Source organism: Eublepharis macularius, chromosome 8 (genome assembly GCF_028583425.1).
Source record: "Eublepharis macularius isolate TG4126 chromosome 8, MPM_Emac_v1.0, whole genome shotgun sequence".
NCBI lineage: Eukaryota > Metazoa > Chordata > Lepidosauria > Squamata > Eublepharidae > Eublepharis > Eublepharis macularius.
The window spans coordinates 110,160,069-110,185,877 of record NC_072797.1 but is presented as its reverse complement, the minus strand read 5'-3'; the positions used below and the strand labels follow the sequence as shown (position 1 = coordinate 110,185,877).

Genomic DNA, 25,809 nt, shown 5'->3' with positions numbered 1-25,809 from the left:
AAAGACGTATAGTTTGGGTGTATAATAATTAAAGGAGTTAATGATGCACTGCTTAATATAATGGAGAATGTATATCTGTTTTAGACAGAGGAATTTAATAGAAGTAAGGGAAAAGGGACAGAGGGTGGGAAAGCTGTTGGAAGTCAACAAAAGGGGGGGAAAGGGAGGGGGTTAGAAACGAAAAATTAGGGGAAAATTGATTGTAATGTAAAAATAAAAATGTTCTAACCCAATAAAAAATTTTTCAAAAAAAAAAAAGTTTTTAGTTTTTCCTCTTCTGGCTGCTTAGTTACTAGTATTGTATTTTGTCATGTATTATTTTCTCAAGAGGTTTGTGCAGATGTAAGGAAGTCATAACAAGTGCAGTTATGAGATTTATTATTATTTATTTACTTCATTTATAGTCTGCCTTTCTCTCTGAGACTGAAGACGGATTACAACTAAAACCAACTGAGTAAGAACAATAACATACATACACTCAACAAAATTATAGAACATCACACAAAACACAGTTAATCAGGAACAACAAGACTGGAGGACAATGCTAAAAACACCCCAGCATAATATGTACACTGAATTCCACAGACATTAACTATAGTCTTACTCACTTTATAAGCATGTGCTCCTGAAGTGTTCCATTTTATGCATTCTGTGGAATGATATGCATGTGGGAGCTTTCCTGACCTTGTCAGGTAGGCTGTTCCACCAGTTGGGAGCCATAACCGAATACCTGTACAAAAGTGTTGATCATACCCATGTCCTGAGTGGTATATTCAGAAGGCTTACAATAGAGCATAACAGGAGAGTTGGTCCAGCAGATGTGATGGCCCTGGGCCATGAAGGGCTTTGTTACTGATAAGCCGAACCTTGAACTGAACCCCAAAATTAATTGGTAACCAGTGTAGTGACTGCAGAATAAGTGCAATATGCATTCTCCACCTAGCTCCTGATAATAATTAAGCTGTAGCGTTCTCTACGAGCTAGAGTTTCTGAGTTGTCTTATTAGAATCTTGGTGATATTTCCTGGTATTATTGCATTCCAAAACCTACAGTGTTTGTAGTTGAAGTGTTACCTCTAAAGTTAGTTGAAATGTTGAAATGAGAAGTTAGTTGAAATGTTACCTTTAATATATTTCTGTTCTTAGTTGTAAGATAATGTGATGAGAAAACATAGCGAATCCAATCTAATTTTATATCTGGAACAAATGTAACAAAACACTGTATAAAACAACTTAAGTTATACTGTGGACTTTGTATTTTGGCTTGGATTAAAAATAGATATTGCTATTTAAAATTTTTAAATTGCTTACTTAATTAGGGCCACCAAGATGGATCTCAAGTGTGCTCTGGAAGAGTGTACAATGGCGTTAAATTTATTTCTAAACAACAAATTCTCAGAAGCTCTGGAATTACTTCGTCCATGGTGAGTAGTATAAGAAAATGTAAGACAGGCCATCTGCTTTCTGGAGATTCATTTAAGACCTCTCAGCATTGTCAGTTTCATTACTTGTTGTGTGTCTTCTAGTTCTGCAAAAGCTGGTCTTCTGCCATTGTTTGTTTCAGTCCTCTGAAGTGACTTAGATATTCTGTTACTCAGAATTTGTGCCCGTTTCAAATTTTAACATGTCATCTGAGTAAATGCATATGCATCTGGAAGAGGGGAAGGGAGTAAGCACTTCCCATTTATACCTTTTTGAAGTATGTTATATCAAGTTTATATTTTAAAGTGAGTTTGCGTCACTTTGTGTTGCAAAATAGTGCCCAGGCCCAGGCAACGTATTAACTGGCAATAAATTTGAAGGAATGAAGTAATTAGAAGTAGATTTGAAAAAGAAAAGTATCTCATTTCACCAACAAGACTACCAGCATGCCTTATATGTGAAAAAACATATATGTGTTACTTTGCAAAACTTTTCAATTTAATTTTTCCATAAAGGGTACATAATTTTAGAAAGAGGCCACTTAAATTGAAATGTCAATTTCCTGCCTCCAAACAGGTCGAAAGGCAGTATGTACCATGCCCTAGGATATGGCACTATTTTAGTTATGCAAGCTGCTATGACTTTCGAACAGCAGGATATCCAAATGGGAATAGCTACAATGAAAGAAGCATTACAAACCTGCCAAAAGTAAGTGTTACTAAATTGTGCATAGTGGAATTTTAAATATTAGAGGCTGTTGTATGCTAGTATTTGTGTTTCCACTCAACGAGGAGTAGAGTATTAATTAAAAGGTAATGTAGAGAGAGGCTACTTTTTTGTAGTTTGGGTATGCACCATTTGGTACGTCAAAGATTATAATTTAGAATTGCTGGGCAGTACCACGGGAGAAATATATGAAATGATATGTGCCTTATTTTTTCACCCCACATCCATTTGCTTCCTCTAAGGCTGAGGGCAGTCTCAGTTCCTGAGTTAGCACTAAGACTGGGGTGGGAATCAGCCCCCTGCGCAATCCATTGCTTCCGTGTCATGCTGGAAATCATGTCATCAGCCAGCAATGTGGGAGCATGCACGCCCATTTCTGCTGTGGGCCTCCTGGTTCCCTGTGCTGGTTCCCCAGACATTTTCCCTGTCAGGATGTCACCTGCCATACTCTGCAAGGCCCTGTGCACTATTTGACTATGATGATAAGAGGTTGGAGCCGTTCTCTGACTGGAATATGAAAGTCTGCAAGGGAGGGGGCTACTCTTTGGTTATCTGTGTGTTTACTCTTTAGTCTAGGAAGCCTGAGAAGCAACGCCTCATGGCCTTGAAGGTTCCAACACATCATCTCTGCTTTGTTCCGCTGATCATCTCTTGAACTTAGCTAACTGTTTCGTGAAGGAGATGGGGACTCTGGGGATTAGGCTGTGCTTAGACTCCTATATATGTTATGTGCTTGTAGAGAAAGGCCATTCCTGGCAAAGAATGCAGTAGGGATATGATTCTAGTAGCTTATCAATAAAGTGCTTTAACTCATGGAGTTCCTGGACTCATGCAGTGAAGTCTTTTGAGAGTTACTTGGCATATCCTCACATTCCTTGCCAATCAGACGAGCCATTGCAAGGGGTGGTAGCTAGGAGAGGGTGATCTGCCACTGGGGAACTGTCAACACTGGTTAGCACTTCCTGGTTTAGAAGACTGCATTTCACCAGTAGAAAGGTCTGTCTGGCTTCCCCAGACCAGCCTTGTCTTGGGGCTCAGAGCAGGTTTTTTATGAGCACTTAGGATCTGGCAACTGGCTTTTAAAATTTATATTCTTGTTCATAATTTCTTTCTGTATATTCCGTCCTCCTCTTAGCTAGTTTAGGATTACTCCAGGTGACACAGGAAGGGGGGGCAGTCCTTTTGTCAACCAGCCTGCATTGGACTCTTCAACGGGCTTATTCTCCTTTTGAGCAGGATAGTGATTGAAAGTGAATTTTAGTGAGAGTAGAATGCCATAACACATACATACATACAGCAATGTGTAGGAGAAGTCCCATGCAGTTTTTCTTCTCCCCTCCAAAGATGAGAATGGGAAAGCTGCAACACTGCTGCCTGATAAGTGTACAAACATACACTTTCACATTCAAAGCAGATGATCAATCAGTAGTATATAGGGGTGTGCACCCGAAAAATATTCAGGTTTCCTGCTTCGGAATAAACCCTGAAATCCAAAGCGGCATGCTGCTTCGGATTCGGGTTTTGAAGTCACTTCGGTATGCTCCATAAAGATTTGGAGCATACTGAAGTGACGGGGAGGGGGGAGGACACCCCCACCCTTTAACCCCCACCCTTAAACTACCACCCCCAGCCTTTAACCCCACCCCCCACCCCACTTACCTGGTCAGGCTCCAGCTGGTCTTCCCTGCCACTGGCGCCGCCGGCACAGCTAGCCGGCAGACAGGGCCTTTCCTGCCACTGCCATGACCGGTGCAGCTGGCCGGCAGACAGGGCCTTCCCTGCCGCCTCTGCAGCCGGCGCGGCACCGGCGGCTGGGAAGGCCCTGTCTGCCAAACAGCCGTGGCTGTTATTTGTAGTCCACCTTTCTTACTGGGACTCAAGGTGAATTGCACAGAGTAAGTCAATACAATCAAGAGCATCCAATAAACAGTGCAATAGAATTTGTTTTATAGAAATCTGGAACCAACCAGAAATCTTAAAATAGAACTAAAGCAAAGCATAAGTGTCAAAATGATGTGTTAAACTATGCAAAAATTAGGTAGTAGGATCTTACTTACACCAACAGACAACATGAGCTATACACAGTCTCAAAATCTTTACCCAAGTAGCTTTCCAAACCATTCTGTACAGTACTACCCAATTATCTATGCAGAAAAGCCCTCTTGAATAATTCAGTTTTGTTTAGTTAGCAGAAAGCCAGAATGGTGACCTAATCAGGCAGGCCATTTCATAAGATGAGGGTCATAATGGAGAAAGCACGTGTATGAGCGGTTGTTGATTTTGCCCATTTAGAGGTTGGCACCTGCGGAAGGCTTTGCTCAAATGAATGAAGCTGTCATGGTGGACCATAGAGGGAAAGGAGGTCCCACAGATATGAGGGACTGAGGCCATGAAGGGCTTTGTATATGATAGCCCATACCTTAAATTGAGCCAGGTAACTGATGGGCAGCCAATAGTTCCTTATAATAGCTAGGTACCTGGGGATGTGCATTAACTGGTTCTAATAATTCCTCACGGATGAGATTCCAAGGGTTGTTGTCACTAGAGACCTGTTAACAATCTAAACTCCCGATGGCATATCTCTCAGCTTCACTGCCCCACCATCTTAAGGTATAGTTAGGGTCCTAATTTGTGTATCTATGAGTGTGTGTATGTGGAGAAATCTGTACTCATTTTTACTGTTTCTGAAAAATATCTACCACTTTTTCAACAGATTTGCTCCTAAAATGGTAACTTATATTGAGCTAAATACATGATGGCAGTGGCAGGAGATTGTGATTTTATATACCTTATTTATAAAGAAAATAACTCAGTTTGGTTAGAAGCCTTTAAAACCACTTTATCGTATACAAAAAAATTAAATGTGATTGGATTGATTTTTCCCCACCATTTGTGTACATTTTCTGTCATCTTAACATAGTGCAAACATTAGTACAGTATAAAGTGGAATATCTTTTTTGTACATGGGAAAGTGGTCAAAGTCTGCATTACCTACCATCTCTTTGGTAACTGAGGCTAGGCAGAAAGAGAGAATAATCCTAGTATTACTAATTCACCATGTATAATGACTGTGAATAATGAGCTGAGAGTTATGAGTAGATACCCCCAAATGTTAAAATAATATCTGTCAATAGGGGAGTTGTGTGTGCACGTGTGCCGGCCTGCAAGACGGAGATGTTCCGCCAGGCATTTGGTGGGGGCTGGGCTGGCCTCTCGCTGGCCATACCACTGAAGACCGTCCACCACCCGTGCAGGAAAATGCTGCATTTTAATATTTTATACCCACCAATTTTAATTGTTTTGATATGTTTTAATGTTTTTATAATGTTATTACTGTTTTAAACTGTTGTTAAACTGCCCTGAGCCCGTCTGGCGGGGAGGGCGGTCTAGAAATGTGATTAAATAAATAAATAAATAAATAAATAAATAAATAAATAAATAAATAAATAAATGTACCCCTAAAGTATTTAATATTTATGATTAGCCAGTCCTAAAATGCTAATGTGTTAACATCTGAATTACTCAAGTGATGTCTAGTAGTAGTAGTAGTAGTAGTTATCAGTTTGCACCAACTTCCACGTTCTCTTTAACAGGCTAGCTGGGTAATAACATCCTTATGTCCCTGTCCTCAACTATTGTTTTATAGTATTTACAACCTATTTTATCCAGTAATGTATTTTGATCTTGTTTCTCCTCTGAGCTCTCTGCTACTGTGCAAGTGTTTCAAGAATATTTCAAGTTCTTTGAATAAAAGTAAGATTTTAAAATATTTTGTCTCTTTCTCATTCATATTAATGTAGATTCAGGAAGAGAAACACAGTGGTGGAATCATTGTCCAATTTAGTTTCAAAACACTCTGTAGATCAGCTGAGTGAAGGTAAGAAAAATTCAGGATGAATTGTAGTTTTAGCAATGCATATATTCTTAGATTGTTTTGATAACTTGGCAACATGAAATGGCTCTCGTAGCTTAGAATGTTGGATCTGGGAGACACAGATTTGAATCCCTACTCTGCATGGAAGCTCTCTGGGTGACCTTCACACATGCTCAGCCTAACCTACCCCATAGGGTTGTTGTGGAGATAAAATGGAGGAGAGGAGAATGATGTAAGCCACCTTATGTCCCCGCTGAAGTGAACAAATTGGATCTACAGTAGGGAAAGCAGCCTTTTTGGCATGTGTGCTGTGGGAAAGTGTCTACTTGTAACAGTAGTAATGTGCCAGTGGAAGGAAGAAATGAGAATTTTACTTGGCCAGAGGTGCTGGGAGCATTCCAGGGGCTCAGATGCTGGCAGCTCGGGTCCAGGAGGTGATGACTGTTTGCCTATCCCAGTTTTCCACGGTGCTAGCCTCAGTGTCGCTGCCAGGACCCCGGGGCTTATCTCAGTGGCACAGGCAGGGAACGTTCTCTGCGAAGCAGAGTCCTGTGCTGCTGTTGGCATGCATGCCGAGGGTTGCCTGCTTCTGTTTTCTCTAAATGTTAAGATGAAATTAGCCCCACCCATTCATTGCTAATTTGAGTGAACATATAAATAAGCTTTCAGGGTTTTCCAGGGGTTGGAGACAAAGAATTGTGAAAAAACTCTTCATCTTAGCCCAGAGCACATTGGAATTGAAAGAACAGAGGTGTTAGTTTCTCTTCCTGTCTTTTGATTTTAAACCTGCAAGTATGTTTAACTCTCTGTATACACAAAGTTTCCATTTGGAATAAACTCTGCTAAAATTCATCAGAGTACTTTGTTTGGGGTGTTGGAAATCACATGATAGAGCTGCCTTGCTGAGGCTAAGCAAGTTTAGGGGTGGTCAGCACCTGCTCAGGAGATCTCCTAGGAATTCCATGTATGCCACCATAAGTTCCATCAAGAAAGAAATAAAAAGATGATAGAAAGCACCATCTCTGGATTTGTTTTGTTTTGTTTTTCATCCAGAAGTCTCTGAAGTCAGTGGATCATCAAATCATGTGATAGTCTAGCAGATACTGTGTTTGATTATTGCTTTTTAATTATTCTGTTGGCTGCAGAATGTGTCTCAGAAATACTATCTGTGATAGATATGCTTATTTAGATTCAGTGCTTAACAGCATAGCATTTTCATTAATTGCAAAGGGTTCAGTGTTTTGGTTAGAATGTTTATAATGCTTATTTCTGGAATGTAAAGAGGTTCTATATGTAAATTATAAACAGTATTCTGCTGTTTTACCCTCATAAATTTACTTCTTGTTTTATGCATTTTAGTGTAAAGGCTACAAAATCAAGCTCAACATATGAGATTTGCTTTCTTAGTTGTAAGAGTTGCCAAAAGATTTTTTTTTTCAGTTTTAAAAGACAGGAGCTACTTGACAGCACGTAACTCACACACTTTATGGATTATTGAAATGGTTCTTAATCCAGTACAGCCCACCAAGCATGTAGCATTAAGGCATAAAAACAAGGCAATGTTATATCGACTTATTTGTATAATATGCTTGTTATGATGCACAGATTTCAGTGCAGTGAGATTTTTGTGCCTGATGGCTATCAGCCAGCTCTCTAATGTTAGGTTTGATTCTTATTAGTGGTTTGAGTCTTACTCGCTTTGTGCTACTCCCTTAAGGGCCTGGCAGTGGGCAATCCAGGACTCCTCACTCTGCTGGCTGTCAGAGGCCACTGCAAGTGCAGACAAGGCTGTGCTGCCTAAAATCTTCAAATGCCCCCATTTGCCCTCCCAAGTTCTGAAGGAACCCCGAAATTTGTAGACTTCCCTCTAACAGTAACTCAGATGAGAATTTACTGAACTATTTTCAGTTTTATGGTGATAATATACATGAAGAATTTTGGTAATGAATTGGAGGAAACAATAATGGAATCAATATCAATAGTAAGAACGGTAGAATAAGATAAAAATGTAAGTCAAATTAAAAAGTTGGATATACATTTGTTGTCTGGGTTAGATTCAGCTTTTTTTGTCTGGGAACAACTATTTAATACCGTTCATTTATACTTTAAATGCACTAACTGTTACACTATGAATGTTTTTCTTTAACAGAGGAAATGCATGCAGAAATCTGTTATGCTGAGTGTTTACTACAGAAAGCCGCACTGACGTTTGTACAGGTAATGTAGTCTTTGCACTTTGTCAGTGTACATGCATATGTGGTTGGAAACTATTTCTTTTGTTAAAATCCAAGTTAGGATCGTTTCTTAATTAAGATGCAACTTTTGCCCTGCTATAAAGTATATCCAGACTCGTCCGTCTGTTTAACAGAAGCTAGGCTTCAAGTGCTGCTGTATCAGTAATGGCTATTAAAAGTACCTAATATCTTTTAGGGAAGAATATACAACTGGTCGCTAGGAGCATGATTTATTGCTTTTCTATCTGAGGCAAAATTTATTCATGCATTTTAAAGGGTTTTTTAATCATTTCAGAATATGTTTTGTGCAATTGTAGTAGATTACCACCATTCACATCCTGACCTGGATAGTCGAGGCAAGCCTGATCTCATCAGATCTTGGAAGCTAAACAGGGTCTGCCTTGGTTAGTGATTGGATGGGAGAGGCAGGCAATGTCAGTGTTAGTCACTTGCCTTGAAAATCCCACCAGGGGTTGCTGTAGGTCAGCTATGACTTGATGGCACTCTCCACCACCATTATTAGCAAGGTATGTTTTTCACCCTTTTTAACCACCTCCTCCCTCATGCCTTTCCCAGATGCTGATCAATAATGCCCTGTTACCAGTTTCTGATACAAATTCACAGGTGTCCATCTAGCTTGCCCGGCACTATTTCCTTCATTGTATCACACACTCTCCAGGGGAAATGACAAAGTTGAGGGAAACTCTTCTCCATTTTCCCATGTCTTATCACTTACACAAAGTAATTCCTGTTTTCTTTTTTTAAATCAGCAAGGGTGCCTGCGCGTAGTCTTTTGAAGGGAACCTGCTCCCCCCATAAGCAGAGACAGCAATTGGGTGGTTAGATATGTTTCCCCAACTTTGGTGAAATGACAGTGCTTTTTCCTATCATATTAAGCCTCACTGTAGAATATAAAAGGATCAGGGTGAAACAAATCTACTTTTGCAAGACCAACAAGATCTCCCCCCTACACTCTGTATAGGAAATAGAGGTTAAAATATGAGGGAACTATTCCCAAATGTGTACAACAGTATGTAAAAGCAGTGGGTGGAGGACTAATGCATCTGATACAGGTGCATTTAAAACAGCAATTTTGTCTTTTCATGCATGTCAATAATGGGAGAGAAGCTTGAGTGATAAATGGCATGCGTGAAATATGTCTGAGATAGCAAGGGTACCAGTGCATTGTAATAGAAAATGATATTGCATTCTATGTGTTTATACTTTGCCCTTTAGTCCTTATCATGTCTACAAGTAGACATTAAAGGCAGAGCTTCAAAAGCAGGAAGTATTTATGCTCATAATTAGGAAAATACTTATTGATGCAATACATTATTGTGCAAATATTAGTGTGTGACTTTGCTTGTTAAGCAGTTATGTTGCTAAACAATGTAGTAATATTTAATTACTCATGAATTCTTGCTCTAGATTTTGGAGTTTTTAATATATTTATTTTCTGTCTTAAAATTATGCCATTCATTTTTTTTCCAAATCATTATTAAAATACTTAAACAAAGCAGCTCTCTTGTCTTCAAACCCTAACCAGGTGTAGTGGTTAAGAGTGCCAGTTTGAGCAGGGCTGGATCTAGGGTTCCCAACACCTGGGACAACCCAAGTCTGGCTACCCTCGTGTGCACGCGTTCCCCGACAGGGAGCGCGTGGCAAGCCGTCCGCCCCCTCAGCAAGGCAGGTGAATGATGCAGGCGGCCTCCCAGCTCTCCATGCCATTCACCTGCCCGACTGAGGGGGTGGACAGCTTGCCGCGCTCCCTGTCCTGCTGGGCAGGCGAATGGCACGGGCGGCTGCTCAGACGCCCGTGCTGCCACCGGGGCACTCCTGGCAGCTGGCAGCTGCGCTTGGTGCCCCCTCTTTGGCGGCACCAGGGGCAGGCTACCACCCCTGCCCCCCCTCCATCCGGTCCTGAGTTTGAGAGCCAATTTTAAAGTGCCAGTTTGAGAGCCAGTTTGGTATAGTGGTTAAGAGTGCCAGGACTCTAATCTGGAAAACTGGATTTGATTATCCCCACAAAAATAATCACAGGGTTCTGAGTGGGTGTTAAGTTGCCCTGAAGGCAACTTAACTTAAATTGAATGTTGTTATTATTATTATTAATTTTAACCACTGGCCTTTCCCTGTAGAGTAAGAGTCACATTACACTCTGCAAATTAAAGTCACTGCTGTTCTTTGTTTCTATGGTGATTTCCGTGAATGGTCCTTTACCATAATAAGCATTATTAACAGCCTTCAATAAGACACTTGGCCAAAGCTTACTGGGATGGGCATGCCCCATTCCGTCTCTCTCTCAGAGCTGATGGAATGTTGAGGGGAGGCAGGTAGAGGAGTTGTGGCGGGGGAAGGATAGGTTGAGTGTCAGAGTGAGGGGAATGAATTGGCTGAGTGAAGAGAACAAGTCAGTCAAGCTGCAGCCTATATAAATATAAAGCTTTATGATGGCATTGTGAACAGAGAAGCAATTTATATGCCCCAATAGCTTGGGGAAATACCTGGGTGAGGGGCGATTATTAAGGGAACTAGGCAGTCCTGTCTGGTGGTATCTCAGAGAAAGAGAGCAAAGACCTGGTGCTTATAAAGGTCAAGTTTCTCATTAAAATAGAGACAGGGTGGTGAACCTGTGGCTGCCTAACGTACCTGGGCCTCTAAACTGAGTTAGAGAGTATCCTAAAGGGTGGGATTGAGCCGGGGGGGGGGGGATCACATTTACTTTCAGAGTCTTCCATGCAGTCATGTACGTGAACATATGAAAATGCTGATGTGACTGTGAATCAGTCCTAAGGCTCCAAATATTAGTTTGTAGGAGGAGACATGTGCGGGGGCTAGCTATGGCAGAGATAGAGAGTGAAGATAAAGAATAAATCGTCCAACTCTAACGGTAGATAACGCAAAACTTTACGGCAAGGCCATCTCTTGTGTCTTGTCAAATTCCTTTAATGCACCTGTGTACCCAAACTGTCTGAACAGGCTCATTGGAAACTAAGGCATGATGCTCTGTATTGTACAACTTGGCAGCAACTCTAAAGTAATGCAAGAGCTAATACTGATTTGATTGAACAGGAAATTGGGATCCGGGCTAATACACTGGCATTAATTATACCTTTGCTCTTATACTTGAGGTGGTGCACTTAAACTGTCCATGATAAATCATTAAGTAGTATGAGTTCAGATGTCTCCTTTCCATTCTTTTGAAACTCCTTTGTGTCCTTGTATTAAAACATGAGCATAATTTAATGCAATGGCCAGTGTCCCAACAAGAACTGCAAGAGGTGTTGAGGTTGCGGAATTGGATTTTTCCATTCCCCCCACTTACTGTGGCTCATTGTGCCCTCCTAGAACAATAGTCTTTTTGTTCCAGTGAAAGTGGAATGAAAAATAGACATCGTTCATTAATAATTCTGAGTAATTATAGTAATTATTATGCTTTTCTTTGCCATCCCTAGGCCATGGTAAACTGGACTTGATTACTGTGTGTAGTAGGTATAATTTGCTCCATTGACATAGCAAAACTGGAACTGGCCCCCACATGAGGATAACATGCAAATTTTTAAAGCATACCATATTTTTATTAAAAATTACCATAGATTATTTATTATACATTAAAAGAGAATTTTAGATACTCATAGCACCATCTAGTGGTACATATTGTATTTCATAGCTTGATAAAGAAATGCTTTTTTCTGTAAAATTTTACTTTTGGAAATTTCTATTTAATTTATGTATAGACAAAAGGCATATCCTTGATTATGAGTATCTTATGCATTCTAATATTACCTTCATTTATAAGAATTTTTTTCCTCAAACTCTGTTAAGTGTTTACACTTCACTTGCACAATTAAGTTTTAGTATGATCTTTGTAATACTCTTGCTTGATTTTTTTTTAAACCCATTTTTTCCAGGATGAAAATATGATCAACTTTATAAAGGGTGGCCTCAAAATTAGAACAAGTTATCAAATATACAAGTAAGTCCATAGAACATGTGTGCTATTTTTGTAACTTTGCAACAAATAGATTTTTTTCCTATTTGTTACAATAGCAAAAAATTGACACCCAGGTTTTTCTGTCCCAGGTTGGAAGATGCATGCAGCAGATTTTCTGAAGCTCAGCAGTCAGTTAGTGCCTTGAGGGGAAACCTCCAAGGAACCCTATATATGCTGCCTTAAATTCTATCTTTGAAAGAAAGGAAAATATAAATTAATTAATTATTGGCAATGATCATTTATTAGTGCCATACTCCCTCTACCCCTCAAAAAGGGGTATGCTACTCATGGGTTAGGCATCAGGATGATAGCAGAGGAAGCAGGAATAAAAGAATCACCATATTTCTCTAGAAAGGGGGAAAGAGAAAGCAAGTAGAGGGAGAGATACTAGGATATATGTAGTCTTTTAGGGCTCTGCATGAGATATACAAAATCATAATGGAGAACAGTGGTTCTCACATTGTGAGCTGCAAGCCAACAGTAGGTTGCACCCATTGTGCTGGTGGATAGCAAAGCTCAGACCCCTGAGCTGGGAGAGAAGGTTGTGGCTCCCCTTCCTCCTAGCAGTAGAAGAAGGAGCTGGAACAGCTGCATTCTCTTATCCTCTCTTCTTTTGCCTTGCAACTTGGTTCCTTTGTTCCTTCCCAGGGGCTTGGCTTCTTCCTGGACCTTTGCTGGTGGAACTGAGTCTGAGCCAAGCCCCAGCCTGGGGTGCTTTGGTAGTAGGTCTCAAAAGAATAAGAAAGTTTAGAAGTGGCTCCTGCTTCAAAAAATGGAGAACTGATGCTGTAAAACATGGGAGAAATTTAATGGGTACAGAAGAACACATTTGGGGAATAGGGGGAAGCATGAATAAGCACTCAAAGCAATGTGAGGGATGCCTCCTTGTTTCACTGAGTTAGGAACTATTTGAATACAGAATAAAAAATGCGTGTGACAGTCAAGATAAATGTATTGGATGGAACTGGTTGAAGGGATTCTTTGAAGGGAGAGGAAGAATTTAAGTGCTTTTCTTGAGGCAGTGACATCCAGTTCTGAGGATCCCAGTTTCTCCTTGCAAGAGATACTGGCCTATCAACTTTAATGTTCTGGTCAACTTCACCAGGTTGTCTCCTATATGTATATCTGAGACTGGAGAAATACATACATAGGAGTAGGCATACATAGGAATACATAGGAATACATAGAAAAATAGAAATACATAGGAGTAGGCATGAGGACTTGAGAGACTAAGATCAGTGCTGTGTTAATCTTGCTTGTGTAGACTTTTGAATTGCACCATTCATATTGGTTGAGGAGTTTCTGAATCAGCAATTAATTTACTACATATGAATACCACTGCTTATGTATGGGAAATGGGTCAGTGGATCTGAGGGAACAGTGTATCAGGAGGGAGAAACTAGACATCTGCAGTCTGTGAGGGAAAAGTGGCAAAAATCAATCTCTGTTTGTGCATAAACGCAAAATCCATTCCAATAAAGGAGCTGTTGCACTGAAGGAATGGCATCATAGGACTCTACTAAGACCCTCAACAGTTTTTCATGTCAACACCTCTCTCTTGCTGTTTGTCTGCAAATTGATTCTGCTGATATTCTTATTTAACTACTCCCCGTGCCCGCTTAAACATTCTCTTCCCAATTCCTTTTTGCTAAATCCTCCCACTGTTGTCCTTTCCTTCCAACACAGAACCAATTTATCCCTTTCCTCTGGCTTACCACCTTGGAGACTCTATTTTGGGTAGAATGGCAACATACAAAGGTTTCTAATAAATAATTATGTATTCAAACCCCTCCACATTGTCAAAAATTCTTCTCTTGAGACACATTCTGCTTCTGAAATACATCTAATTTGCTTCCTGCTCTTTGCCTCCAAATTTCTGGAGTATGCACATACTGCCACAGTTCTGCTTTTTTCCCTCCAGCTCCTTCTTAACCTTTTACAAGTTGGCTACTGGCCTTTCCAAAACAACTGACAGCCTCAGTGACAAATCTGTACGTCCCTAGTCTTTATTATCCGCAACATTTGCTACCTTTGAGTCTGTTGACCGTCTGCTAAGTTTTTTATTTTTCAATATCTAACATACAAAACTACAATAACAGTAACTACAAAAGACTACAATAGCACAAGGGAAGGGAAAGAAGGGAGAAAAAAGAGAAGGGAAAGGAGGGGTGGAAAAAAGGGGAAGGTAACCTACAAACACTAAACACTACACTTCAATGCTTTCCCTTCATACTGCCATAATAAAAAAATAGCTTTATAAAGTAGTGATGGAGTGGTTGATCATACAAAATACAAATTACAATTCAAATTAAATCTTTTTCCCTCCCCTGGGCCTCGGACGCAATTCTCTCTGAGCAGCTACAGCCGCAGCGCTCGTTGCCTCCCCCCTCCCTTCAGGCTTCGGATCCTCTTCTTTTTGCTTGGTGTCTGGCCCAAATTCTGGATTTTTATCCACAAAATCCCTTAGCTGATCTTCCGAATTAATCTTGTAAGCTTGATCTTTATAACTAAACCCGATTCCTTCCGGGAGTAGCCATTTGTACTTTATGTCCCGTTCCCTCAAAAGAGCTGCCAACTTCTTGTACTTAAATCTTCTCTTCCGAACTAAAAATGGAACGTCCTTCAATATCTTGACTTTATTTCCCAGAAAGTCTAACTCCGCATTGTATGAATTATATAGGATACTGTCCCGGACCCTCCTAGATGAAAACTCAATAACAATCTCACGAGGCAACTGCCGCTTCATTGTATATTTTGAGGATGCCCGACGGACTCCCAAAATGGCGCTTTTCACTTCTTCTTTAGTTGCCCTCGCAGGTGTCGCTAAAAGTTCCGAGGTGAGATCCCACAAATCCTCATTTTCCTCCTCTTTAACATTCTGGAGACGCAAAATGGTCTGTGTTTGCTCCACTTGCAGTCCGATCAGCTGGTTTTCCACCAGCTTAAGTTCCCTGTTCGTTGCTCTCATAAGTGACGCACTTTCCCGGGCAGACTTCTCTGCCCCCCCCGCTGCTTCTTTAATGGCTTTCACATCGCTCTCAACTAAGCCCACCCTTTGATCTGTTTCATTCAGTTTGTCAACAAAGGGTTTTATGGCTTCCACGGCCGATCTTTTGACCAGTTCCTCGAGCGTCTCGCCCCTCTGCAAGGCAGCCGTAACTGACTTGCCAAGAGCAGGACTCTGCTTTTTCGCTGCCATTTTAGGGGGGGGGAGACCGCCAATCTTCCGAGACTCTGCGAGGGGGGAAAAATCCGAGTCTTCTCACCTTCAGACCCCACCACTCCTCACATGCGCTTGTAGTAACAGAAGGGATTCGCTTACTTGCAGGCTTTCACCTAATCCTGTTCCTTGCCGTTTTCCTTGGCCCGGCAGCACACTGGGTGCCGCGCTCGTCTGCCGGCCTCCATAGGGACAAACGGGCAATTTACCCCCTGCCTCGATCTGTCAGAGGGCTCTTCCCGCCGCGCCCCAGACTCAGACTCCCTCCCTGAGAGTCTGGGGGCTAACCTTTGCAGATCAGCCGCCCGGCCAGGCGGCTCGGCCGCTTCCTCTCGGACCTGCCGAGAGGAGCGTCCGACATGGCCGCGAAAACGAAAACGAATCGAGAGAAGAGTTTCAAATGGCCAGCATCCTCAGCAAGGCAAGAGGCTTAGAGCAAACCTCAAGGGAACAGTGCGTGTGGATCCGAAAACGTGTTCAAACATGTTCGATTCGAATGGGGCTAGGGCTCTACCTTTATAGGTAAAATGTGACCTGAGGTGGAGGAGAGTCCTCCTAGCACTTAGGACAAAGACCCGAATGGCTAGTTCCTGGGTCAGACAAAAGACTTGAGTACTTTGATTGATAGCTGCCAGGACGTATGAATACAAATGTAAAACTAGTTCTCACGCTGCACAAAAGGACAGTTTTTCTGATGAAGTACACCAGAGCTAGGTTAAGTGTTTTTAGGGAGAGGATACATTGTGCCAGGAACGACTGTACGTGCTTATGAATGTCATTTGATCAGCTCCTCAATCACGGACAGGAGATCTCATCATGGAAGGAGGGAGAGGAATGTGCTAAATGGGGTCGACGCTGCAAGTCCTTTGTTGCGCTGGTCACAGGCGAGGCCAGGAAGATAGCATGTCCAATCACCGCTTAATCACCCCGCATTCCTTTGTGGCATTCCATTTATGCCAAGTCTCCCGGGCGGGACGTAGCAATGGCAGGGCCTCTCTGGCTGGCTAAACCGCAGCCATTTTAAACTCCAGAGGCTTGTACACTTTTAATATTACGTGCAGCTATATGAAAACTGCTGTACAACTGGTGGAGGCTGGGCTGACTGCTTAAACCTGCCTAACTTCTCCTTTAACATTTCTGCAGGGGAAATTCTTCCTCACCCTTCCCAGCTGCATTGGGCTCTCTCAGAGGTTTCCATGTGGTCTTCTGCTATTCCCACTTGCTCTGTGCACTCAACCTGGATGACTTCATCAAATCCCACATGTTTTATTAGCACCTGTACACTAATGACACCCAGATGAATTTCTCTTCTCTGAAGCCTTCTTCAGCTTGTGTATTTGCTGTATCCACTGACAACACTACCATCCTGGATTTGTGAAGCCTTGTTTTTTTTTCACTTCTCCCTTGGTTTTTTCACCTCTCCTCATACAATATTACAAATATGTGTCCTTATTCTCCATCCTAACAACAAAAAGTTTGTTCACATTCAGGTCACTTCCTGCCTTGACAACTGCAACAGTTTCCTCTCTCTCCTTCTATTGTGATGCCTCTGCTCTGCCATCTCATTTCTGAATTCTGCTGCCAAAATCACCCACTTCTTTCAGCGTCCTTCTTTCATTCATATATCGCTTCCTATTTGATTCTATACCCAGCACAGGCTCATTGTCACCATGAAATCCCTCCATTTCCTTGCCTTTCCCTTCTCTGTCCTTACATTCTTTTTTATACCTGTTCATTACTTTTACCCCTCCACAGCTCTTTTCTAATCATTTACAGCTATTTAAAGTAAGCATGAAGCAAATTTTTGGGAAACTAGGTTTTCCTGGAAATCTTATATTCCGGAAGTGTTTCCCTTGATTCCCTGTAGACCAAGGGAGGCCTTTGTGTAAAACTGCAGAAAGACCACAAAATGGCAAGAATAACAAAAGCAGGAAACAAGGGCTTCCTGTTGTCATTCAGTCTAGCATCTGATGATGGAAATAAAGCAGCAGGTAGCTAAACATGATGTTACCTGAATTTACTTGTTCCCTCATTTCATGGCTCAAAAGTTAAACCATATCCAATTTCCATTTTATGTCCTGTAGCTGTCCATGGTGTCTTTTCCTTAAGATGTTTCCTCTTCCTCCTCCTTTTCTCCCAAAACAAAAGGGTCCATTCCTGTTTAGATCCATCCTTTTACCTACTGGGATCTTCCAGAAGCTTTGGTCTCCATTATTCTCTGGTTGATTATATGATATGTGCCTTATTTTTGTGTGTTCTTATTTATGGGCTGTTATATTGTTTTGCTGTGTTTTGCAACTTGTTGCTTTCTTACAACCCAGGAAGGACCTTTCAGCATTTCCCAGGCAGCTATCAACATTTCAATATGCTTTACCGTGTAGCAGGTTTCTTATGGGGAGAGGTGCAATTTCACCACAGTTTCCTCCCTTTCCAGAAGAAATACGTAACTTCCACAAGAAGTTTATCTGTGGGGCAAAGAGATTTCTAATCTAGAACAGATGAAGGGTGTAAAAATTCAGCATGTGGTTGTCTTAGATTATTCTCCTGCTAAAAGTCTCTTTTTATCTGGAAAAAATGGAAATCAATCCGAGGAGACTGTTAAAAAACACAACAAATGTTGCTATAACAGCTGTAAAACAAGGTAGAGCTTGCAAGAAAATGTCAGCTTGCAATATTTGATTTGTGCCACTAGAAGTTTTGGCTTCAGTTTCACCCACTCAAGCATAAACAGTTTTGGGGTGTCTGCATTCATAAACTTACATCAGTAGCCTTTAAAGGACCTGTTTCAACTTCTCATCCTAGCACCAGAGCGAAATATAGGCTGCGACATAGATCTCTTCATTCTTTTTAAGAATATGAGCCTTGTGTGTTTCTAAACTTGATTGCATGACTCACCAAACTGTTGAAGAAGTCCCACAGAAACATCTTCCCTCACAGGGAAAGATACTAGAATATACAAGTCTCAGGTTTTCCCTTGCCCTATTCCTGGTGGGCTGTTCTCTTCAGAATTCTCAGGGACCCACAGCTACCGATGTGATCTGGGAGGGACTGCTACCCTTTATCTTCCCTTGCCTGGCATCATTCTCTTGACAATTCCCTTTTTTCCCTCAACCTAGTCCTCAGCAGGACAACTTCACTACAACTAGATTTTGAGCTGACTGATCTTACTCTTTCTAAGAGTTTCCACCTCTGCCTCTGACATTCATTCTCAGGGCATAGAGAATCAAAGACATTTAGATCATTACTTATCTGGATTTCAGGGCTTGCTGGTTGCTGCGACGTGGATGTATTGGAGCTCCTTCTCTCAGAGGTACAAAGGAAGACTGCAGAGAAATAAGGTGTGATGTCTTTAGTAGAGAATTCTTTTAGGTCTGTCAGCAAGCTCTGAAGCGCTAAGGCATGTTGGTGTTCCTTCTACTGCAGCTCTTCCCTCTTCTTAGTATATACTGCTTGTGGTTCTTGTGTCTCTTTCGCTGGGTCTTGGATTGCTCTTTCTATGCTTACAGCTCTAGTTTCCTGTGTAGGCTTTCCTTAGCTCTTAATTTGCGTATCTTATTCTGACTGACCGGTGTATATAGGATCAGTAGAACTAGCAGTTCCTGTACGCTTAGATTTTCAGACTCAAGTCTCTTACTCTCTTTATGCAACTCAACTAATTCAGTTCAATTTATTTATTTATTTATTTATTTATTTATTTATTTATTTATTTATTTATTTATTTATTTATAGTCTGCCTTTCTCAATGAGACTCAAAGACAAGTGCAAGCAAAAAGATCAACAACATGGAAATGTACTGAAGAAAGACAATAGGGTATGGGGTTGTAGAAATTTGGAAAAAACATAAATCCAAATGTAATGATGAAACTTTGCTGAAAAGAAGTACAAGTAAATGTGACATCTTTGACAACATGTTTAATGACCCCATAGGAACATATTTACATCAACCATCAGTACCCAGTGGAATAGTTAACAGTTCTTTGAATCACAACCCTATAATCTGGGTAGAAAGCCCTACTGAATAATTCAGTTTTGCGTACTTTGCAGAAAGCCAAGAGAGTGGGAGCTTTCCTGACCTCACCGGGTAGTCCAATCCCCAAGGTGGGGGCCACCATAGAGAGGGTGCATGTACAAGCAGCTTTAGATTTTGCCTAGCTGAAAGGTGGCATCTGCATGAGGCCCTGTTCAGATGAGCAAGCTGTAGACAGCATTATAATAGTCTAGTCTTGTTGTTACTGTGACATGAATCCAGGTGGCCAGATCAGCTTTGTCAAGGTTAGGGGCCATCTTCCAGGCTAGCCTGAGTTGGAAGAAGGCCTTTTTAAAGCTGCATTTACTTATTTTTCTAGCAGCAGTCCTGAATTCAAAATAAACCCAAGGCTCTTAACCGAGTCAGGGTCAACTGAACCCCATCAAAGGTGGGAAGTACAACATCCTGCATACTGTATATCTTTGTCCTTGCTTCAGACAATGAAAAAATAAACTGTTTCCTCTCAGAAAAAAATGCTCCCTTCAGTGGGTTTTCTTTTTCAGTTCTCAAAGTTTTTAGTATATGCATGGTGGGTTTTGCTTGTTTTACCCACAACTGCCCTATGTGATTAAGAAGCCAATACAGGCTTCCTTAGTTTATCCAGGTGAGGAATTTACCTGGTTGGCAAAGGTCTCACGTTACCAGGCCTAAATGAAAATATTTATTTCTCCAGCCTTGTTTCTTCACATGCCACCAGTAGGAAAGAGTAGAGATCTGTAAGTTCAGCTCCCTGGAAACAAGCGTGTCCCTTAAAGCAAGCACTTGCAGGGAGCAGGGCAGGACTAGTAAAATCATTCCGCAGCTCTTTCCTGACCTCTTACAACCGTTGTGGAGATGATTTTTCCTTAATGGTGAAAATAAAGAGCAAAGGAACAAAGTTATCAGAATTTAATTTTATCCCATGGCTCAACAGTAACCTGTTGGTGGTAGTCTTCATTTTTTACAGCCCTACACAGTTTGGATCTAAAGACCCCAAAGGACTAACTTCACCTGTATGAACCTGCTTAGGTTTAATAGTGTCCAGAAGTGTCCTGTTTGTGGAAGGCCACCTTGTCAGGGGTGAGGCTGGTGGGCGCTTGTGACGGGTCTTTTTCACCTGTAGTCACCAAGTTGTGGAATTTCCACTCCACAGAAGTACTGTACATCTGTCCCCTTCATGGTTGTCCTATTGGTGAAATCATAAAATGTCTCTATTCCAGAAGTCCTTGACTCTTTAATTGATGTTGTATTTCAGAATTGATTAGCCTGATTAACCAGTTTGGTGTAGTGGTTAAGAGCAGTGGGACTCTAATATGAAGAATCGAGTTTGTTTCCCTATTCCTCCACTTATAGCCACCTTGGGTCAATCACAGCTCTCCAGAGAGAGAGCTCCCACCCACTTCACAGGGTGATTGTTGTAGGATTAATAGTAACATACTTTGTAAACTGCTCTGAGTGCGCATTAAGTTGTTCTGAAGGGCGATACATAAATAAAATGTTATTATTATTTTAGAAGATTTATATTGTTTTTAATATGTTGTTACATTACTGGAGTTGCTTTTATTCTGGTCTTTGCTGCTTTTAATTATAACTGTCCCAAGGGAGTGGAAAAAATGGCAGTTCCCGTAACAAATGGCAGTTCCTCCTTTGCTCCTCCGCTGTTTAATTATAACTGGGCATTTCAGTTCTGCTGCTTGAACCTTTACTTCTTTGGTGAGATATCTGCTGATTTTTTTAAAAAAACTGTGTACTTTAAAAATATTTTTCTGTTCTTTGTTACTGTGCTTGATCTTATAAACTACTTTAAGTACTTTTTGGAGAAAGACTAAAAAATTCCTAAATAAATAAATAAAAATCGATTGATAACTTGACATTCTGCCAAATATCAGAAAGTACTTGCAGGCCTTTTCCCAGGCAGCTGTTACATATTTCAGTATTTTCTATTCTTTGCCGGATTTTCAGATGAACTTAAATCAGTTAAAACTAAAATTATGATGCACTCATATTAGGGCAGATTTCACCATCAGATCCTGTCTCTACATCAGCCTGCTGTTCATATCAAAACCCAATCTATGCAAGATCCGCTGAACAAACTGAGAGCATTACAGATCTTGCTGTGCTAAATTTTTCCCAGGTGTCCTTGGAGACCACAGATGGAGGGGAAAAATGTTTTCTAAAATATTACAGAAGTGCACACATCTGTGACCACAACATTCAGGAAGAATATGCCCATACATTATAAAGAGAAACAAAACAATATCTAGAAACCTATTCCTTTGTGTGCTGAAAAAAAATACTTTAAACTTTTTTTCAGTTTTTCACATTCAAAAGGCAGATTTTGAAGGAGTTTCTAATTTTTGTTGTTTCTGCATACATGCTATCTACATAATTTAGAAAGAAAAACATTAGAAACCACTTCAAAATTAATTCTCTGCATGCAAAAAAATTTTAAAAATGTTTTTGGCACAAGGACTGGTTTTAAATAGCTTTTCATTTCCCCCCGACCCCCATGATACAGAAGAATTAATCTGTGCATTTCTGTGCCATAGAAACCTTTCAAAAATCACTACTTCCTTTGCTGAGGATTTTATGTTTCTAACTTTTACATTTCTAGCTTTAAATTTCTTGGCCAACAAAGGGCTAGTTTTGAAGATGATTCTGTTACTCTGTTGTTGTTTATGTTTCCCAGGGTTGCAGAGGTGTGCACGCATTCCCATGGGGCTTGAAACTTTCCCCCTTCTTTGTCACTTGGGAAATGGGGAGGGGCATTCTCCCTTTAATCCATGGATTCTGCTTCTTGAAGTTTGAAAGAAGATTGTTTAAGTGAAACTGCTAGATTAAAGATGGAATGACTCCTAATTTGGACTGAGTTGGAGGAAGCACCTGGTCTCTAGTTAAAGCCTAGTTTCACAGCTATACTGTACTAGAAGTCTGTGACCATCAAAATTCACTACCATGCCATGCATGTTGATGGTTCTACTGTATAAATACAGTAAAAGCTTTGTTACCTTGCATTCATGAGGTAAATCAAATGTGCTGGTTATTCAAGATTATTGCTCTCCCTTGCCCCCTATCAAGAGGACTCTGCAGTGAACAAACCCTACCCCATTACAACACCATGATAACTGCCCCCTTGCCTGGTGAGACCTTTCCTGTATAGACATCCTATGCAGCAACCAGAGAAGAGGGCCAGCTGTCTGAGACCCATCCAGGAGAGCCTGCTCCCAGCAGCTTGCAGGCTGATGGGGGAGGAGACACTCCAGGATGGTGTTAGCTGGTAACGCCAGGTGTCAGAAGCACAGCAGTGGCCATAGGCATCAAGCTAACTGCCTGGGGATGCAGAAATAGAGTTTGTGTGTATGTCTGAAGCTGGGTGGCTGGGTGATTCTGGTCAATTGAGCATTCTGGACAATCAAGTGCCAGGTAACAAAGCTTTTACTGTAATGAGAATGTAGTACAAAAAAGCTGATCACTACAGTTAGACCAGGCTAGAAGGTACCACATGGTGAATGATGAAGTCTCTGAAATAATCCCATTCAATGTACAGTGATGCAGGTACAATTTTAGAATTTTTGCATTATTGTCTATTTTACTGATGTTCTTCCTATCATTTAATTGGAAAACTTTCTCCTTTTGAATCAAAAGAGAATGTCATCAAGTTCTGCAGATGACTCAGGATAGCAAAAGCACGAATGAAACTTACTACCAGTTTGAAGGGGGTGTGCAACTAGGAATAGGAGCATTCAATTTGGTAAGTGTCTGACTCCAAACTGTAAGCTAGCTATGGCACTCTATTTGGTACATAAAATACAGATAGTGGTGCTGTCATTTTAAAAATAAACTTGATTTGTAATAATGATTTTGCAGACAAATTGTAATGCTACAATTCCTTAATTTTAAAATGTAAATTTCTGTGTGTTTCCACTTCAATTTACAACTTTATTGTATTGTTAAACTGAACTTAGTACTAGTCATCTGAATGTTATGCTGAAAATATTTTGTGGTTTTTAAAATCTGGTGTGATTTTTTCCTTTGTTTTGGTTTTCAGTTTTTAATACTATCAAAAATTGATGAAAGGTTTGTTTCTCTTTTGTTACAGATGTTGTCCCTTTTACCAGGAAGAATCCTCCGGCTTCTAGAATTTATTGGGTTTTCAGGCAATAGGGTATATTACTTTGTTTACACAATTACTAGTCCTTTGAGAACAAAACACTATTTTTTTAAAAAATATATATATTTTAAAGCTAGTTCAGTCCCTGTATTCATTATTGTTACCATTCACTATATCATTGTGACAAAAAGGGTTGTGTTCTCAGGATTTTTTCTCCATTAGATCCAGGGAGCACCAGTTAATCATGTTGAGGACTACTTTTATTTATTCAAGAGAAGGTTGTGCCACTAACTTAAGCACAGAAAAGCATTTTTGTTATACTCTTAACTTGAAGTTTCCGTTTTCCCTATTTTCATTTGACTTACTTTTTTCTCTGTCTCATTGCACACTCTATCTTTTCTCGCTAAACAGCTCTCCCTTAACCCTTCTTCTGTTTCTCCATAATGCTATCTTCTCTTTGTACTGCTTTATGCACATGCTGTTTCCTTGATGTAGCCACTACAGATCTGCATCTCTATCTGTTCCTTTCCCTCATTTTGTTTTCCCATCCGTATGTATATCTGTGCTCCTACTTTTCATTCCTTCTCACCCTCTTTCTCCTCCTCTCATTTCTCCTTTCCATCTTTTTTTTGCTTTCCTTCTGCCATGCTTTCCATCCCTTCTATTACTGTTTGCTGAGTTTGGCAGAAATCCCATACAAGCTTTTCATTCTTCCTACAATTCATTTCTTAAGAGAGCCTGAGATATAGGTAGGCCATGCAGTATCCACTCTTCTATCCAGAGAGAGAAGCTGTGTGGAAATGCAGTCATGCATTTTCCCATTATAGTGTTTGGGCTTGTATGAGTTGCAGATGTTCCCACAAAGAGTTTGGAAAAAGCTACAGATAATATACTTGGCATTTTTCCTCAGTGGACCATAAATAGCCAAGTAGGGGCCCAATGATCAACTTGTGTGGCTTTCATTGTGCAGGTTTATATTAGGTAGTGTTTTGATGTTACGTTGTTTTCCAGCATTGGGTAGTTCAGTGATCCATCCATGCTGTCTTTATACAGAAGCTTTGCTCAAGCTTCTGCCAGGTCACAGATAAACAAAGATTGTTGAAAATGGGTTTTAAGTGTTATTAGATCACATAAGGAACCCCATGGTGCAGAGTGGTAAGCTGCAGTACTGCAGCCCAAGCTCTGCTCACGACCTGAGTTCGATCCCGGCGGAAGCCAGGTTCAGGTAACCAGCTCAAGGTTGATTCAGCCTTCCATCCTTCTGAGGTCGGTAAAATGAGTACCCAGTTTCTTGGGTGTAAAGTGTAGATGACTGGGGAAGGCAATGGCAAACCACCCCATAGCAAAAAGTCTGCCAAGAAAACATCGTGATGCGACGTCCCCCTATGGATCAGTAATGACTTGGTGCTTGCACAGGGGACTACCTTTAGGTTATTTACAAAGCAGTCTTAAGCAGGTCTATTCAGGAACCTATCCAAGTCTATTCAGTGGAGCTTACTCCCAGAAAAGCATTCTTTGGACTACTATCACTGTATGTATCACTTTAGGGAGTTGCAAACAGACTTTTTTGCTTACATAACCTGTTTGTGCATAACAAGAGAATCGTTGTGGTACAGTGTGGTACATTGGCTATGTTGGATTTGGGGGGTAACACTATTCCCTACTCACTTATGAAATTCAATAAGTAGTAAATCTTGGGAATGTCTGTCTCTCAGCCTAAGCTAACTGGCCAGGATGTTGTGAGGCTAAAAAGTCATTCTGAGCTCCTTGAAGAAAGGATATAGCAATGTAACTCACAACAAGAATCTTTAGGCTAATCTACTATTGGAAGCTCAAGGTAACTCTTTTCCCTTTTCTTATGTCTTCCTTTCTGTACTATTTGAAATTGAGAGCACTACTAGAAAAAAGAAAATGCTGTTTCATCTTGTACAATTGTGTTATTGCTGACAGGAGCTGGGGCTCCAACAGTTACAAGAAGGGGCTTCTGGTGCCAGTCTGCGGGCCATACTGTGTACTTTCACCCTGCTGCTATACTACACCTACGTTTCTTTAATCCTTGGTAAGAATTACAACGGATCCTTACTATGAAATTACGCATGGGAAGGCATTTCAATTCAGTTTTTTAGTATTATATGTTAATATGTTGTTTTACTTGTTTACATCTTGTACTTTGTCATTCATTTGTTGTTTCATGCTGTTTGAATATCCACTATGTGAACCATT

The 25,809-nt window shown here is 40.7% G+C and overlaps 1 protein-coding gene across 2 annotated transcripts in view; it reads left to right on the top strand.

Moving 5' to 3' along the window:
* Window positions 1-25,809, top strand: part of TTC39B (tetratricopeptide repeat domain 39B) — an 87,976-nt gene that overhangs the window by 38,442 nt on the left and 23,725 nt on the right. Inside the window, exons 3-11 of one of the 2 annotated variants that reach the window (XM_054986477.1) lie at window positions 1,319-1,423; window positions 1,998-2,129; window positions 5,948-6,024; window positions 8,171-8,238; window positions 12,167-12,231; window positions 18,730-18,807; window positions 23,121-23,226; window positions 23,575-23,640; window positions 25,537-25,645. In XM_054986477.1, the coding sequence (XP_054842452.1) occupies window positions 1,319-1,423; window positions 1,998-2,129; window positions 5,948-6,024; window positions 8,171-8,238; window positions 12,167-12,231; window positions 18,730-18,807; window positions 23,121-23,226; window positions 23,575-23,640; window positions 25,537-25,645 (806 nt within the window). The remainder of the gene's footprint in view (window positions 1-1,318; window positions 1,424-1,997; window positions 2,130-5,947; window positions 6,025-8,170; window positions 8,239-12,166; window positions 12,232-18,729; window positions 18,808-23,120; window positions 23,227-23,574; window positions 23,641-25,536; window positions 25,646-25,809) is intronic. The other variant, XM_054986478.1, reaches the window with a different exon arrangement.